Source organism: Nerophis lumbriciformis, linkage group LG31, assembly GCF_033978685.3.
Source record: "Nerophis lumbriciformis linkage group LG31, RoL_Nlum_v2.1, whole genome shotgun sequence".
Classification (NCBI taxonomy): Eukaryota; Metazoa; Chordata; class Actinopteri; order Syngnathiformes; family Syngnathidae; genus Nerophis; species Nerophis lumbriciformis.
In genome coordinates this window covers 2,687,501-2,705,000 of record NC_084578.2, presented here as the reverse complement: position 1 = coordinate 2,705,000, position 17,500 = coordinate 2,687,501, and the positions used below count along the sequence as shown (strand labels likewise).

At 41.5% G+C, this 17,500-nt stretch overlaps 1 protein-coding gene across 3 annotated transcripts in view; it reads right to left on the bottom strand.

Annotated features, from left to right (window-relative positions):
• The window catches only part of bin1a (bridging integrator 1a), a 44,274-nt gene extending 28,093 nt beyond the window's left edge, over positions 1-16,181 (bottom strand). For all 3 annotated transcript variants that reach the window (XM_061926089.1, XM_061926091.1, XM_061926090.1), the window contains exons 1-10: positions 15,862-16,181; positions 12,642-12,722; positions 12,507-12,561; positions 12,342-12,436; positions 9,244-9,339; positions 9,049-9,159; positions 8,898-8,990; positions 8,735-8,820; positions 6,892-6,967; positions 1,339-1,394 (exon numbers count right to left, since the gene is read on the bottom strand). In XM_061926089.1, the coding sequence (XP_061782073.1) occupies positions 1,339-1,394; positions 6,892-6,967; positions 8,735-8,820; positions 8,898-8,990; positions 9,049-9,159; positions 9,244-9,339; positions 12,342-12,436; positions 12,507-12,561; positions 12,642-12,722; positions 15,862-15,948 (836 nt within the window). In that variant the 5' untranslated portion in view covers positions 15,949-16,181. The remainder of the gene's footprint in view (positions 1-1,338; positions 1,395-6,891; positions 6,968-8,734; positions 8,821-8,897; positions 8,991-9,048; positions 9,160-9,243; positions 9,340-12,341; positions 12,437-12,506; positions 12,562-12,641; positions 12,723-15,861) is intronic.
• Between the last annotated feature and the right edge of the window lie 1,319 nt (positions 16,182-17,500).

Genomic DNA, 17,500 nt, shown 5'->3' with positions numbered 1-17,500 from the left:
CAATACTTTTGTTCAGTTTTCGTCATAAGTGTCCCAATACTTTTGTCTACTTTTAGTCCGAATTCTCCCAATACTTTTGTCTAGTGTACCTACCTTGTCTGCATTGTGTGGGCACGCTGGTGCTTCCTGCTTTTAAGCAGCCTTCTTACAAAAACAGCAGCATCAGCGCAGCGGCTCTTTGAAGGGTCATAAAATCAAAACCGGAGCCGGTATTAAAACTCTTTCGATAACTTTCAATCAAAAGGGTTCAATCTCTCTCCTGTGTTAGTTTGAAGCCGAAACAACAAACACGCTCAGAGGAGATAATGTTTGAAGAAAGGTGACCGGTTTTTACAAAAATGTTGTGTTGAAGGGGGAATAGCAAGCTTCTTGTAGATTTTTGCTGGGGGTTGTCAATTTATGAAATGTAGGTCTAAGTGAGACCTACGGAGAGGATTTTGTTTCATGTCTCTTCGACTTTCCCACCGGGAGTTACAGGCAGTTTTGTCATTTTTTTCTTCCGAGGAGCAGTTTTTTCTCCGTTTTATTCAAAAATTGCTCTAGAGCGCAATTTTTAAATTTGGGGTTCGGTTTTTTTCATTAGATCGCAATTTTAGCCAGTCCTGATGTGTGTGTTCAGTTTGGTGAGTTTTGAAGCATGTAAAAGGGGTCAAATTACAGCTCAAAGAGGCAAAAGTGACTGTTTTTAGTACTTTTTTGTCTTGAAGGGGGAATTGCCAACTTCCTGTTGATTTTCGCCCGAGGATATACAATTTTGAGAACTAGGTCTAAGTCAGACCTACATAGAGGTTTTTGTTTCATGTCTCTCCGACCTTCCTAGTGGGAGTTACAGGCAGTCTGGGTTTTTTTTTCCTAGGGGGCGCTAGAGCGCAATTTAGATTTTTGCGGTTCGGTTTTTTTATTAAAAGACAATTTTCGCAGGTCCTGATGTGTGGGTCAAATATGGTGAGTTTTGAAGCATGTTAAGTGGGTCAAATTAGTGCTCAAAGAGGCGGCGGAAGAATAATAATAAAGAAAGAATAAAACCTTACAAATACAATAGGTCCTTATGTCCCATTGCATAAGGACTCCCTTTGGGAGGGGGGAGTCAATCATTTTGCAATGCAGTCTGCCGAAAATGATGGAAAGTGCCACTCTACATAGCAACTGACGCTGCGGTCCGAGCTTTTAATCGCCACAAAACACAGGTTAAGATTTTCAACACTCTACTGCCATTTTGGCGGCGAAAATACGTCACGTTTCATGTGTCAGGTAAATTGCCACGAATAGGGCTGTATGAATCCCCGTCCTACTGTACATCTTTGGTAGTATGAGGAAAGAAATTATTTTCTCACTAACCTGCTCGTGTCCGTTTCTTCAAGTTTCTCCAAGACGTCATGTAGATCCTGATCCAACTGCCCAGAGCGGGGAGACGTTACATTTTACACCCACGTTGTTATTATGAAGGTATTCAGAGTCATGGACAATACACATGCTGAGTCAGCAAGAGAAAGTTAGTTTTGCTAGCAAACGTATTGTGAAATCTGATTTATTTGGCACCGGTGCAAAAAGCACTGAGTAAAAAATAGTTGGTTTTCCTTCTTGGTTCCACTCTTCTAGCGTGACTTTCTACATGATTTAGCAGCGTGCCCGTGGGAACATCCATTCATCCTGAAGAACATTCGTGAGGTTGCCGAGAGAGGGAGGGCTTTAATTGCCACGGTTCATCCCAAAGGTGTTTACGGGCTTTAGATACAGGTAAAAGCCAGTAAATTAGAATATTTTGAAAAACTTGATTTATTTCAGTAATTGTATTCAAAGGGTGTAACTTGTACATTATATTTATTCATTGCACACAGACTGATGCATTCAAATGTTTATTTCATTTAATTTTGATGATTTGAAGTGGCAACAAATGAAAATCCAAAATTCCGTGTGTCACAAAATTAGAATATTACTTAAGGCTAATACAAAAAAGGGATTTTTAGAAATGTTGGCCAACTGAAAAGTATGAAAATGAAAAATATGAGCATGTACAATACTCAATATTTGGTTGGAGCTCCTTTTGCCTCAATTACTGCGTTAATGCGGCGTGGCATGGAGTCGATGAGTTTCTGGCACTGCTCAGGTGTTATGAGAGCCCAGGTTGCTCTGATAGTGGCCTTCAACTCTTCTGCGTTTTTGGGTCTGGCATTCTGCATCTTCCTTTTCACAATACCCCACAGATTTTCTATGGGGCTAAGGTCAGGGGAGTTGGCGGGCCAATTTAGAACAGAAATACCATGGTCCGTAAACCAGGCACGGGTAGATTTTGCGCTGTGTGCAGGCGCCAAGTCCTGTTGGAACTTGAAATCTCCATCTCCATAGAGCAGGTCAGCAGCAGGAAGCATGAAGTGCTCTAAAACTTGCTGGTAGACGGCTGCGTTGACCCTGGATCTCAGGAAACAGAGTGGACCGACACCAGCAGATGACATGGCACCCCAAACCATCACTGATGGTGGAAACTTTACACTAGACTTCAGGCAACGTGGATCCTGTGCCTCTCCTGTCTTCCTCCAGACTCTGGGACCTCGATTTCCAAAGGAAATGGTTGGGTGATGGTTTGGGGTGCCATGTCATCTGCTGGTGTCGGTCCACTCTGTTTCTTGAGATCCAGGGTCAACGCAGCCGTCTACCAGCAAGTTTTAGAGCACTTCATGCTTCCTGCTGCTGACCTGCTCTATGGAGATGGAGATTTCAAGTTCCAACAGGACTTGGCGCCTGCACACAGCGCAAAATCTACCCGTGCCTGGTTTACGGACCATGGTATTTCTGTTCTAAATTGGCCCGCCAACTCCCCTGACCTTAGCCCCATAGAAAATCTGTGGGGTATTGTGAAAAGGAAGATGCAGAATGCCAGACCCAAAAACGCAGAAGAGTTGAAGGCCACTATCAGAGCAACCTGGGCTCTCATAACACCTGAGCAGTGCCAGAAACTCATCGACTCCATGCCACGCCGCATTAACGCAGTAATTGAGGCAAAAGGAGCTCCAACCAAGTATTGAGTATTGTACATGCTCATATTTTTCATTTTCATACTTTTCAGTTGGCCAACATTTCTAAAAATCCCTTTTTTGTATTAGCCTTAAGTAATATTCTAATTTTGTGACACACGGAATTTTGGATTTTCATTTGTTGCCACTTCAAATCATCAAAATTAAATGAAATAAACATTTGAATGCATCAGTCTGTGTGCAATGAATAAATATAATGTACAAGTTACACCTTTTGAATGCAATTACTGAAATAAATCAAGTTTTTCAAAATATTCTAATTTACTGGCTTTTACCTGTATGTGCTTTTAGGTTTTTCCACACCAAACTCACCCGATTGGTTTATGGATTCTGGGACATTGACACATTTTAGACTGTGGTTTTCATTGAGAGTCACATGGCAGTTACCATGAATTGATTAACGTGGACCCCCGACTTAAACAAGTTGGAAAACTTATTGGGGTGTTACCATTTTAGTGGTCAATTGTACGGAATATCTACTAATAAAAGTCTCAATCAATCAATCAAGTTATGGCTGCCATCAGAGGGCCGCTTGTAATAGAGAATAATGGATGAATTTGCCTCTGGATTTCATTATTAATTAAAGCTGCAAGCAGCGTTGGTCGGGCCCGCGTATTTGGCAGGTGCTAGTCCTAAGTGTCCCAATACTTTTGTCAAGTTTGAGTCCCAAGTGTCCCAATACTTTTGTCCAGTGTAAGTGTCCCAATACTTTTGTCCAGTTGCCCAATGCTTTTGTTCAGTGGTAGTAGTAAGTGTCCCAATACTTTTGTCCAGTGGTAGTCCTAAGTGTCCCAATACTTTTGTCTACTTTTAGTCCGAATTGTCCCAATACTTTTGTCTAGTGTACCTACCTTGTCTGCATTGTGTGGGCACGCTGGTGCTTCCTGCTTTTAAGCAGCCATCTTGAGAAAACAGCAGCGCAGCGGTTCTTTGAAGGCTCATAAAATCAAAACCGGAGCAGTTAGAAAAATTATTTCGATAACTTTTATTTGGAAGGGTTCAATCTCTCTCCTGTGCTAGTTTGAAGCTGAAACGACAAACGCGCTCAGAGGAGATAATGTTTGAAGAGAAGTGACCGGTTTATTAAAAAAAATTGTTTTGAAGGGGAAATTGCAAACTTCCTGTTGATTTTTGCTGAGAGTTGTCAATCTATGAAATGTAGGTCTAAGTGAGACCTACATAGAGATTTTTGTTTCATGTCTCTCCGACCTTCCCAGTGGGAGTTACAGGCAGTTTTGTCATTTTTTTTCTCCGAGTTGCAGTTTTGTCGCCGTTTTATTAAAAAATTGCGCTAGAGCGCAATTTTGAGATTTGGGGTTAGGTTTTTTTTTATTAGATCGCAATTTTTGCCAGTCCTGATGTGTCTGTTCAGTTTGGTGAGTTTTGGAGCATGTTAAGAGGGTGAAAATACAGCTCAAAGAGACAAAATTGACTGTTTTTAGTACTTTTTTGTCTTGAAGGGGGAATTGCCAACTTCCTGTTGATTTTTGCCCGAGGATATACAATTATGAAAACTAGGTCTAGTCAGACCTACATAGAGGTTTTTGTTTCATGTCTCTCCGACCTTCCTAGTGGGAGTTACAGGCAGTCTAGTTTTTTTTTTCCTAGGGGGCGCTAGAGCGCAATTTTGAGTTTTGAGGTTTGGTTTTTGCCGTATATTACTGATGTGTGTGTAAAATTTGGTGAGTTTTTAAGTATGTTAAGGGGGTCAAATTACAGCGCAAAGTTGCGGAAGAATAATAATAATAAAACCTTACAAATTCAATAGGTCCTTATGTCCCATTGCATAAGGACTCCCTTTGGGAGTCCTTATACAATGGGCCATGCGGGCCCTAATTATAAAAAAACTAGGGATGTCCGATAATGGCTTTTTGCCGATATACGATATTCCGATATTGTCCAACTCTTTAATTACCGATACCGATACCAACCGATACTAATATCAACCGATATATGCAGTCGTGGAATTAACACATTATTATGCCTAATTTGGACAACCAGGTATGGTGAAGATAAGGTACTTTTAAAAAAAATTAATAAAATAAAATAAATATAGTAGTATATATAGTAAATATATATACATACATATACATACAGGTAAAAGCCAGTAAATTAGAATATTTTGAAAAACTTGATTTATTTCAGTAATTGCATTCAAAAGGTGTAACTTGTACATTATATTTATTCATTGCACACAGACTGATGCATTCAAATGTTTATTTCATTTAATTTTGATGATTTGAAGTGGCAACAAATGAAAATCCAAAATTCCGTGTGTCACAAAATTAGAATATTACTCAAGGCTAATACAAAAAAGGGATTTTTAGAAATGTTGGCCAACTGAAAAGTATGAAAATGAAAAATATGAGCATGTACAATACTCAATACTTGGTTGGAGCTCCTTTTGCCTCAATTACTGCGTTAATGCGGCGTGGCATGGAGTCGATGAGTTTCTGGCACTGCTCAGGTGTTATGAGAGCCCAGGTTGCTCTGATAGTGGCCTTCAACTCTTCTGCGTTTTTGGGTCTGGCATTCTGCATCTTCCTTTTCACAATACCCCACAGATTTTCTATGGGGCTAAGGTCAGGGGAGTTGGCGGGCCAATTTAGAACAGAAATACCATGGTCCGTAAACCAGGCACGGGTAGATTTTGCGCTGTGTGCAGGCGCCAAGTCCTGTTGGAACTTGAAATCTCCATCTCCATAGAGCAGGTCAGCAGCAGGAAGCATGAAGTGCTCTAAAACTTGCTGGTAGACGGCTGCGTTGACCCTGGATCTCAGGAAACAGAGTGGACCGACACCAGCAGATGACATGGACATCACTGATGGTTTGGGTTGGTTTGGTTTGCATTTCCTTTGGAAATCGAGGTCCCAGAGTCTGGAGGAAGACAGGAGAGGCACAGGATCCACATTGCCTGAAGTCTAGTGTAAAGTTTCCACCATCAGTGATGGTTTGGGGTGCCATGTCATCTGCTGGTGTCGGTCCACTCTGTTTCCTGAGATCCAGGATCTCATTGTGCAACATAAGAATGCTTTAAGTGGAATGAAATGAGATATCTTCATAATAGACGTAAAGTAATCCAAAAGTCAAACCCAAAGCACGCCTGCTCACCCTCAACCATATTCATATGAGTGATAAATTATGTCTTTGAATTTTTGCAGTTGTCAGAATAATTGTATGTTAGTTATCACAAAACTTTCTGTTCCCATGGGTTCCCGGCGAGCAGACAAAAGCTGTCTTTGATCTTACTAAGCAAAAGGCTTGTAAAACTCCACTGTGTACGATGGGAAGCGACATGAAGGTGTCGGTTTCTTTGATCTATTGTGATCCACAGGAAGATCTTGTCTTGACCCGAGATCTACAAAGCAGGACCTGACCCAAGCTCCAGGCATCTTTTCTTTGAACTGTTTTGTGACCCATGGCAACAGCTTTTTACGACCCCATCTCCCCTTAGAAACCCATGTAATTAGGGAAAGTCCAAAAAAAAGAGGAGGCGTGCAATCCTTTCGTCAGAGCGTGGTGGAAGACTGTACAAGAGTACAGCCCAGACGTTTCTCCTCATTGAGCTAAATTGAATCCTGTCTCTGTTTAATTCCTTGCTTCTTGTCTGTTTAATAGATGTCATTGGTGTTTGAACCCCTTTTTCCAGTAAATTATTACCTCGTGCAAAATAAATGATAGTAACGACTCCAAAGAAGACTGGACAAAGTGTAGGAAATTGCAGTAAAAGAGCAGAACAGTGTGAAAGCAGGGGATGGTAAGTTTGATTAAGCCCAAACCAATAGCCGGTCAATTATTTTTCCAATTATTGTGAGTACCAAAACTTGTGTTGCATGTGTACTTTGGAACAGGTACTCACCCGGCTCATTTCCTTGTGAAACTTCTCCTCAAAACCCGCCAAACTCTGGAAGGTGCTGACATAAAAGCCCACACGACTGCACAAGAGAGATAAGGAGAAGAAAAGTTGGAAATTCAATGCATTTGCACATTTTGTTCCCTGCCAAGAATAGATTTGACGACAATAAGCTTTTGTCACATTTGAAATTGTCATCGTTTTCTCTGCATCCTCTCAGCTAGCACAACAGAAAACATATTTACTTGGGTGGGCAAAAGAACTGATGAATGTATTTTCTTCCTCCAGTTACAAAGGTTTAGGGTATTACACCTGGACACCTGCTGATTGGAGTAAGTGTTGCCCTGGTGTACGGGCAAATTGGAAGACGCCGGCAGCCGTTTAAGGTACCCTAAAGCTGCCACGAATGATTGAAGGACAGGCAGAGGTGTAGGGCACGCAGACTTTTTGTGGTTTCTGGACAAAATCGCAAACTGGAATACATCTTAGAGAAGCTTTCCGCTCTGCAAGGCGAAATTATGATCAATTTTAGAGCCAGAAGGGACAACGAGAGCACACAAACCATTAGAACGTGTTTGCGCGCCCAAACCAAAACAGTTCTTATCAACAGTCCGGCTCCCTCTGCAATGGCCGTGGCTTGGTCATGCAGGGAACACCCTAGTGAGACCATTGCGGCGAAAGACGCTCTGAATCTGTCAGAATAATTGTATATAAGTTATCACACAACTTGTTTGCTACGAGGAAAGAATATGAGCCTATACAGAGCATCTATGAGCAGGCAGTTAGGAAAAAAGCTAAGAAAATGTATTTCCAACTCACAACACCCACTCTTCCCTGAATATGGAACCCTGCCATCAGGGAGAAGACTCCGGGTCCCACTATACAAATCTAACCGCCTTAAATTATCATTTGTCCCAGTCTCCATTAAGCTGACCAACAATGTGCAATAGAATGTTAATACATAGGTTAGCACTTTTTTAGCACATAGCACTTTAGCACATAGCACTTTAGCACTTTAGAACTAAGCACTTTAGCACACAGCACTTTATCCATGAGCTCTAGTGCAATGCACATTGGTACTTTATCTTTGTCTCCATACTGTAGATTTTATGCCTACATCAAAGTGCCACCTATGTCTATCAAGCTCCATGTTCTGATGTTTAAATGTTAGTTGTCTGGTTGTGCTTGTGTCTGTGCTTGTGTTTTTGTTCTGTTGTTTTTGTGTATGTTAAGAAAGCAATGATGCACTGTGCCCAAGACAAATTTCCCCGCGGGGACAATAAAGTTGAACCTTGAACCTTGAACCTTGAGTTCAGGTTACCCTGCGTGAAGACAAAAGCTGTCTTTGATCTTATCAAGCAAAAGGCAGACAGCTTGTAAACCTCCACTGTGTGCGATGAAATGCGCCGTAGAGGTGTCGGTTTCTCAGATCTTGGACAGCCACAGGAAGGACCTTATCATGACCCGAAATCTACAAGCAGAGAGGGGGCAAACCTGACACCGCTCCAAGCACCTTTTTTAAAAACTGTTTATGACCCACTGCAGCTGATCTTAATGAGACCCCTCCCCTTAGCTGCAGCTATGTAATCAGGAAATGCCCAAATAAAGGATGAGGCGTGGAGCTCCCTCCTTAGAGCGGTGGGGTGACACTGTACGAAGGTGCAGGACCACGCGCTCTCCTCATGAGCTGAATTGAATCATGTCTCTGTTTGATTCCATGCTTCTTGTCTTGTTTAATAGATGGTTCGGTGTTTGAACCTGACAGAATCATCATCTTTGTGATACATTTCTAACAACTCTCTGGTCGGTACGTCGGTATTTAAGAAGGATTGTGAATGAAGCCCAATACCTGTTCCAGAGTGAAGGTAATTCCTCCTGTAAGTCAATATTTATTTCCTCAAACACCTTCTGGGCTCTCTCCAACTCCTCTTCGGCCTAAAGTAAAGATGCACACATTTTCACACAATATTTCATTGTTTACACGCATCTGGAAGTATACTCGTGTGGCGTACCTGGCTCCGGGACAAGCTGCTCTGGGCAACGTTGTGTGCAGACAAGATGCCTTGAGCCCAGCCGGGTGTTGCTCTCTCCAACAAAGACGAGGGCTGCAAGTGAGAAACACAACCGTTTGGCACAGAATATGCAATATTGTGAAGCTATTACCTTGGTGATCTTAATACCGCCGTCCTTTTTCTTCGACTTATGTGTAGTGGCGTAGTTGTGTCTAGCACTGTCAAAATCCACCAACTTCCTGTCCCTCTTGGCGATACGAGCCTGAACAACGAAGCGACAACCAAGACGGCAGATAAGCGTTTGTGTCATTTCATTTCATCCTACAATACGGAGCAGGCCGGGTACTTTGATATCAGGAAACTGTCCTAAGTAGGTATCCATGGAGATGAGAGCATGATCAACCAACTTCTGGTGGTAGTCAGTCCAGAGCTCGTCACAGTCCTGGAACATAAAGCAAGCTTGTATTCATAATATGCTATCGTTATACAAAGTGAAAATACTTTTGTTGAGTTAATGGCAACTTTGTCGATTTTGTGAAGAAGATATTCTTGGTGATCAAGTTCTACCGGGGCGGTTTGCAGCCGAGTGTGAAGCTGAGGCCACGATGGACTGCACCCCCCGGGTCGGGAGTGAGGTTCTGCCTCAAGTGGAGGAGTTCAAGTATCATGAGTGAGGGAAGACTGGAACGCGAGATTGACAGAGAGATTGGTTCAGGTATGCGGTCACCGTACTGGTCCGGCTCAGCTCTCGATTTACAGGTCAGTCTACGTTCCTACCCTTACCTATGGTCACAAGATTTGGGTAATGACCAAAAGGACAAGGCCACGAATGCAAACGGAAGAAATTAGATTTCTCCGCAGGATGTCTGGGATCACCCTCAGAGATAAGGTGAGGAGCTCGGTCAGAGTAGAGTCGAGAGGAGCCAACCTAGGTGGCTCGGGCATCTACTACAAATGCCTCTCGGGCGCCTCCATGGTGAGGTATTTCGGGCCTGTCCTGACCTAGGACACGCTGGAGGGACTATGTCTGACAGCTGGCCCGGGAACGCCTCGGTGTGTCCCCTGTGGAACTAGAGGAGGTGGCCGGTGACAGGGTTGACGGGGCTTCTCTGCTTGGACTGCTTTGGATGAATGTATGGATCAAGTTCTACTGGGGCGGTTTGCAGCCGAGTGTGAAGCTGAGGCCACGGTGGACTGCACCCCCCGGGTCGGGAGTGAGGTTCTGCCTCAAGTGGAGGAGTTCAAGTATCATGAGTGAGGGAAGACTGGAACGCGGGATTGACAGAGACATTGGTGCAGGTATGCGGTCACCGTACTGGTCCGGCTCAGCTCTCGATTTACAGGTCAGTCTACGTTCCTACCCTTACCTATGGTCACAAGATTTGGGTAATGACCAAAAGGACAAGGTCACGAATGCAAGCGGAAAAAATTAGATTTCTCCGCAGGATTTCTGGGCTCACCCTCCGAGATAAGGTGAGGAGCTCGGTCAGAGTAGAGTCGAGAGAAGCCAACCTAGGTGGCTCGGGCATCTACTACAAATGCCTCTCGGGTGCCTCCATGGTGAGGTGTTTCGGGCCTGTCCAGACCTAGGACACGCTGGAGGGACTATGTCTGACAGCTGGCCCGGGAACGCCTCGGTGTGTCCCCTGTGGAACTAGAGGAGGTGGCCGGTGACAGGGTTGACGGGGCTTCTCTGCTTAGACTGCTTTGGTTGAATGGATGGATCAAGTTCTACTGGGGCGGTTTGCAGTCGAGTGTGAAGCTGAGTCCACGGTGGACTGCACCCCCCGGGTCGGGAGTGAGGTTCTGCCTCAAGTGGAGAAGTTCAAGTAACTCGGGGTCTTGTTCACGAGTGAGGGAAGAATGGAACGCGGGATTGACAGAGGGATTGGTGCATTGTCGGCAGTGATGCGGTCACTGTACCAGTTTGTTGTGGTGAAGAGGGAGCTGAGTCAGAAGGCGAACCTCTGTCTGGATTTACAGGTCAGTCTACTTTCCTACACTTATCTATGGTCACAAGATTTGGATGATGACCGAAAGACAAGGTCGCGAATACAAGCGGGAGAAATTAGATTTCTCCGCAGGATGTCTGGGATCTCCCCCAGAAATAGAGTGAGGAGCTCGGTCATCCGGGAGAGACTCAGAGTAGAGCCAATGCTCCATCACGTCTAGGTGGCTTGGGCATCTACTACAGATGCCTCCTAGACGCCTCTCTGGTGAGGTGTTTTGGGCCTGTCCAGACCTAGGACACGCTGGAGGGACTATGTCTGACAGCTGGCCCGGGAACGCCTCGGTGTCGCCCCTGTGGAACTAGAGGAGGTGGCCGGGGACAGGGTCGACGGGGCTTCTCTGCTTAGACTGCTGCCGCCACGACCCGGACTCAGATGGATGGATGGATGGATCAAGTTCTACCGTAAGCAGGGTATTCATATAGCCCCATTCGTCACGGTTTACCTGACACATGAAACGGGACAAATTTGGGGCATGCACTATCCACCAGATGGCAGGAGAATGTTGAATATCTTAAAACGTGTTTTGTGGCAATTCCAACTTTGCTTCGTTGAGTGGCATTTTTTAGCAGACTGTGCCAGAAAAATTATGAACCCCCCCCTCTTCCTCTTACGTGAGATACACCCAGGAACGGGGCCATATGAGTCCCTTCCCTACTGTAGTACGACTAAGTCATGAGTTCAGGTGATGAACTATTCATCCATCCATCCATTTTCTACCGCTTGTTCCTTTTGGGGTGACGGGGGGGGTGCTTGAGCCTATCTCAGCTGCATTCGGGCGGAAGGCTGGGTTCAGCCTGGACAAGTTGCCACCTCATCGCAGGGTCAACACAGATAGACAGACAACATTCACACTCACATTCACACACTAGGGACCATTTAGTGTTGTCAATCAACCTATCCCCAGGTGCATGTCTTTGGGGGTGGTAGGGGCCTATCCCCAGGTGCATGTCTTTGGAGGTGGGAGGGGCCTATCCCCAGGTGCATGTCTTTGGAGGTGGGAGGAAGCCGGAGTACCCGGAGGGAACCCACGCAGTCACAGGGAGAACATGCAAACTCCACACGGAAAGACCCCGAGCCCATGCACTAACCCCTCTTCCACCGTGCTGTGCTGCCCCACTACTACTACTACTACAAGAGAATAATGAACAACAAATTAATGATTGAAGTGACAAACTTGCAATCCTGCAATACCCCGTTTGTGGACAAGGAGACTACAGCCATGGAAAGACATTCAATCTCTTCATTAACTAGCGCTGGAGGAGAAATATGTCCAAGTCCAGCGCGATGTAAATGTTCTTGTACGCTCTTAGCCTAAGTACGGAACCAGAAACAGAACCTTTACATTGGTTCTGGTGTGACTGGAAGCTGGGTATCTAATGCTGTGGCTAATAAGAGCACTTCAAAGATACAAATACTGAAAAATGTGTCTGACCTCCACGATGGAATCGACTTCGTTCTTGCCGTACCACTCTGGCTCGTACATGTCGGCCAAACAGGACTGCACGTTCTTGGAGGACTCGTGCATGGCTGAAGGACACAAACGTCACACGTCAGCTAGACTCGGACAAGGTGCGCATGAGTTGGGTATGTTCCTCACCTTTCACAGCCTCCAGGTAAGCCCTGAGGTCCCGCTGGAGTTTGCTGCCTTCCGTCTGAAAAATAACAGAAGGATGAGGGTCAGCTCCGAGCGCCACGTGTTGGGAATGAGGGATATCCTTCACTGGAACCTCACATATTGCTTGTTGAAGTTTATGACTCCCTCCTCGAAAGCAACGTCTTTGGTCTCGTCAGCTTTGCCAAGCTTCTGTAGAACCTGTCAAGAACAACAGAACACGACATGAATAATAGTTGGAGAAGGTTCTTGTATCGATGCATAGTATTCGTTGTATACGTCTTTGAAGTTTTTTATGTTTTATATACACACTGTAAGTATATATAAATATATAATGTAGTAACAGACACCTTCATAACGATATGTAATATGTACAATATACACACTGCAAGTATATATAATGTAGTAACAGACACCTTCATAACAATATGTAATATGTGTTATATACACACTGCAAGTATATATATAATGTAGTAACAGACACCTTCATAACAATATGTAATATGTACAATATACACACTGCAAGTATATATATAATGTAGTAATAGACACCTTCATAACAATATGTAATTTGTACAATATACACACTGCAACTATATATATAATGTAGTAACAGACACCTTCATAACAATATGTAATATGTAAAATATACACACTGCAAGTATATGTATAATGTAGTAACAAGACACCTTCATAACAATATGTAATTTGTACAATATACACACAGCAAGTACATATATAATGTAGTAAGAGACACCTTCACAACAATATGTAATATGTACAATATACACACTGCAAGTATATATATATATAAAGTAGTAACAGACACCTTCATAACAATATGTAATATGTACAATATACACACTGCAAGTATATATATAATGTAGTAACAGACACCTTCATAACAATATGTAATATGTACAATATACACACTGCAAGTACATATATAATGTAGTAACAGACACCTTCATAACGATATGTAATATGTACAATATACACACTGTAAGTATATATATAATGTAGTAACAGACACCTTCATAACGATATGTCATATGTACAATATACACACTGTAAGTATATATATAATGTAGTAACAGACACCTTCATAACAATATGTAATATGTACAATATACACACTGTAAGTATATATATATATATATAATGTAGTAACAGACACCTTCATAACAATATGTAGTATGTACAATATACACACTGCAAGTGTAAATATATAATGTAGTAACAGACACCTTCATAACAATATGTAATATGTACAATATACACACTGCAAGTATATATATAATGTAGTAACAGACACCTTCATAACAATATGTACAATATACACACTGCAAGTATATATATATATAAAATGTAGTAACAGACACCTTCATAACAATATGTAATATGTACAATATACACACTGTAAGTATATATATATATATAATGTAGTAACAGACACCTTCATAACAATATGTAGTATGTACAATATACACACTGCAAGTGTAAATGTATAATGTAGTAACAGACACCTTCATAACAATATGTAATGTTTTATATACACACTGCAAGTATATATATAATGTAGTAACAGACACCTTCATAACAATATGTACAATATACACACTGCAAGTATATATATATAAAATGTAGTAACAGACACCTTCATAACAATATGTAATATGTACAATATACACACTGCAAGTATATATATATAATGTAGTAATAGACACCTTCATAACAATATGTAATTTGTACAATATACACACTGCAAGTACATATATAATGTAGTAACAGACACCTTCATAACAATATGTAATATGTTTTATATACACACTGCAAGTGTATATATATAATGTAGTAACAGACACCTTCATAACAATATGTAGTATGTACAATATACACACTGCAAGTATATATATATATATATATATATATATATATATATATATATATATATATATATATATAAAGTAGTAACAGACACCTTCATAACAATATGTAATATGTACAATATACACACTGCAAGTATATGTATAATGTAGTAACAAGACACCTTCATAACAATATGTAATTTGTACAATATACACACTGCAAGTACATATATAATGTAGTAAGAGACACCTTCACAACAATATGTAGTATGTACAATATACACACTGCAAGTACATATATAATGTAGTAACAGACACCTTCACAACAATATGTAATATGTACAATATACACACTGCAAGTATCTATATATAATATAGTAATAGACACCTTCATAACAATATGTAATTTGTACAATATACACACTGCAAGTACATATATAATGTAGTAACAGACACCTTCACAACAATATGTAATATGTACAATATACACACTGCAAGTATATATATATATATAAAATGTAGTAACAGACACCTTCATCACAATATGTAATATGTACAATATACACACTGCAAGTATATATATAATGTAGTAATAGACACCTTCATAACAATATGTACAATATACACACTGCAAGTATATATATATATATATATATAATGTAGTAACAGACACCTTCATAACAATATGTAATATGTACAATATACACACTGCAAGTATATATATAATGTAGTAATAGACACCTTCATAACAATATGTACAATATACACACTGCAAGTATATGTATAATGTAGTAACAAGACACCTTCATAACAATATGTAATTTGTACAATATACACACTGCAAGTACATATATAATGTAGTAACAGACACCTTCACAACAATACTGTATGCAATATGTACAATATACACACTGCAAGTATATATATATATATATATATATAATGTAGTAACAGACACCTTCATAACAATATGTAATATGTACAATATACACACTGCAAGTATATATATATATATATATATATATATATATATATATATATATATATATATATATATATATATATATATATATGTATATATATATATATAATGTAGTAACAGACACCTTCACAACAATATAATATGTACAATATACACACTGAAACAAAAAAAAACAGTATTCTGTGCTGTAAATAGTATTGTGGAGACAACATGGCGCCCTCTGCCGTACATCCACGGCATCCCTCACACGCACAGTACGTGAGAAGGGGCCTACTTGTACTACTAACTACTTCTACTACTACATTATTCTCATGATGACGACGTTGTTGCCTATGTTAAGGATCACGGAAATTGACGAGCCGTCCTTGAACGCATCATCGGAGCTGCCAGCTGCGAGCAGGTCGTGACGCGACATTGCGCCTCGGCGGTGGGGGGTTGGGAGGCCGGGGGTGCGCCACTTGGCACCTGCATGCAGGCCTCCTCGCCTTACCTTCTCCTGGGCTCTGGTCAGCTTCTTCTGGACGTTGCTCGCCACCTTCCCCGCGGTCAGCCCCTTCCCCAGATTGAGCTCGGCCATCTTGCAGCGTGGACCAGCCGGATCGGGATGCGCGGCGCGGGAGGAGAATCACGAGGACGAGGGCGCCCGTGCGGGAAAATGCATCAATGTCCCCGTGGGAGAAAATTCAAGTGTCCGATAACGCGAGGACGTGTTGGCGCAATGTCAGCCGGTCGACCGAGGCGGGAGAGGAAAAAAAGCGAGGCTTTGGCGTGATTCTCTGATGATGGAGGCGCGTGCACGACAGAGGAGGAGGATGCTGACAGGGATGCTCTTAAAGGCGCAGAGCCTAATGCGCGTCCACGCGTACAAATATAGTGAAAGTTGTTTTTAAAAACTGGAAATACTATATAATAGTATTTATATATATATATATATATATATATATATATATATATATATATATATATATATATATATATGTATGTATTGTACGTGGGGAAAATAAGCATTTCCACACGCAGAGAAGCACGGAGATGGCCTAAAAACGTTTTTTTTTTGTTCTTAATTTTTTATTTTAGATATATATAAATGTGTGTGTATTATATATATATATATATATATATATATATATATATATATATATATATATATATATATATATATATATATATATATATATATATATATATATATATATATATATATATGTGTGTATATATATGTCTTAATAAGGTTATCCAAAAAAAATAGTGCTCGATACCGTAGTAGAGCGCAATATATGTATGTGTGGGGAAAAAAATCACAAGACTATTTCATCTCTACAGGCCTGTTTCATGAGGGGGGGTACCCTCAATCGTCAGGAGATTTTAATGGGAGCATTCGCATACCATGGTTTATATAGGGCACAGAGTGGGTGGGTACAGGCTGGCGTAGGGGCGTGGTGATTGGCTCATGTGTTACCTAGGAGGTGTTTCCGTCTATGGCGGCATGTTGTTACAATTTCGCTGCGCTTGTTGAGGGATGACAGGTCTGGACGGTAAATAATAAACAGTTTCTCTTTCAAGCATAGGTTGCATCTTTTATTACCACTATTGTAAGGTGTGCTGGATGCAAGAATTTGCCATGTTATTGAATATTCAACATTATTGTCTTTGAGGTCCCAAATGTGTTTGCTGAGTTCTGTGGTATTTCGCAGGTTTTTGTTCCTGAAAGAAGCCTTGTGATTGTTCCATCTGGTTTTGAATTCTCCCTCGGTTAATCCTACATATGTGTCGGATGTGTTAATGTCCTTGCGTATTACCTTAGATTGGTAGACAACTGATGTTTGTAAGCACCCCCCGTTGAGGGGGCAATCAGGTTTCTTTCGACAATTACATCCTTTGTTGGTTTTGGAGTCGCTCTGTCTGAGGGCCGACGGCTCATTTGCAATTGTTTTGTTGTGGTTTGAGATGATTTGTCGTATATTGTTCATGCAGCTGTAGCTCCATCACGCAAGACCTACTGACTCAAGCACTAGACTTCGCCTCAGACTACGACTCAATCACAGGCAACGAAAGAAACATCATCATCCACGCAAAAAACTCCATTCTCATCCACAACAGTACACCATGGCAAAAAAAGAACAATGCAA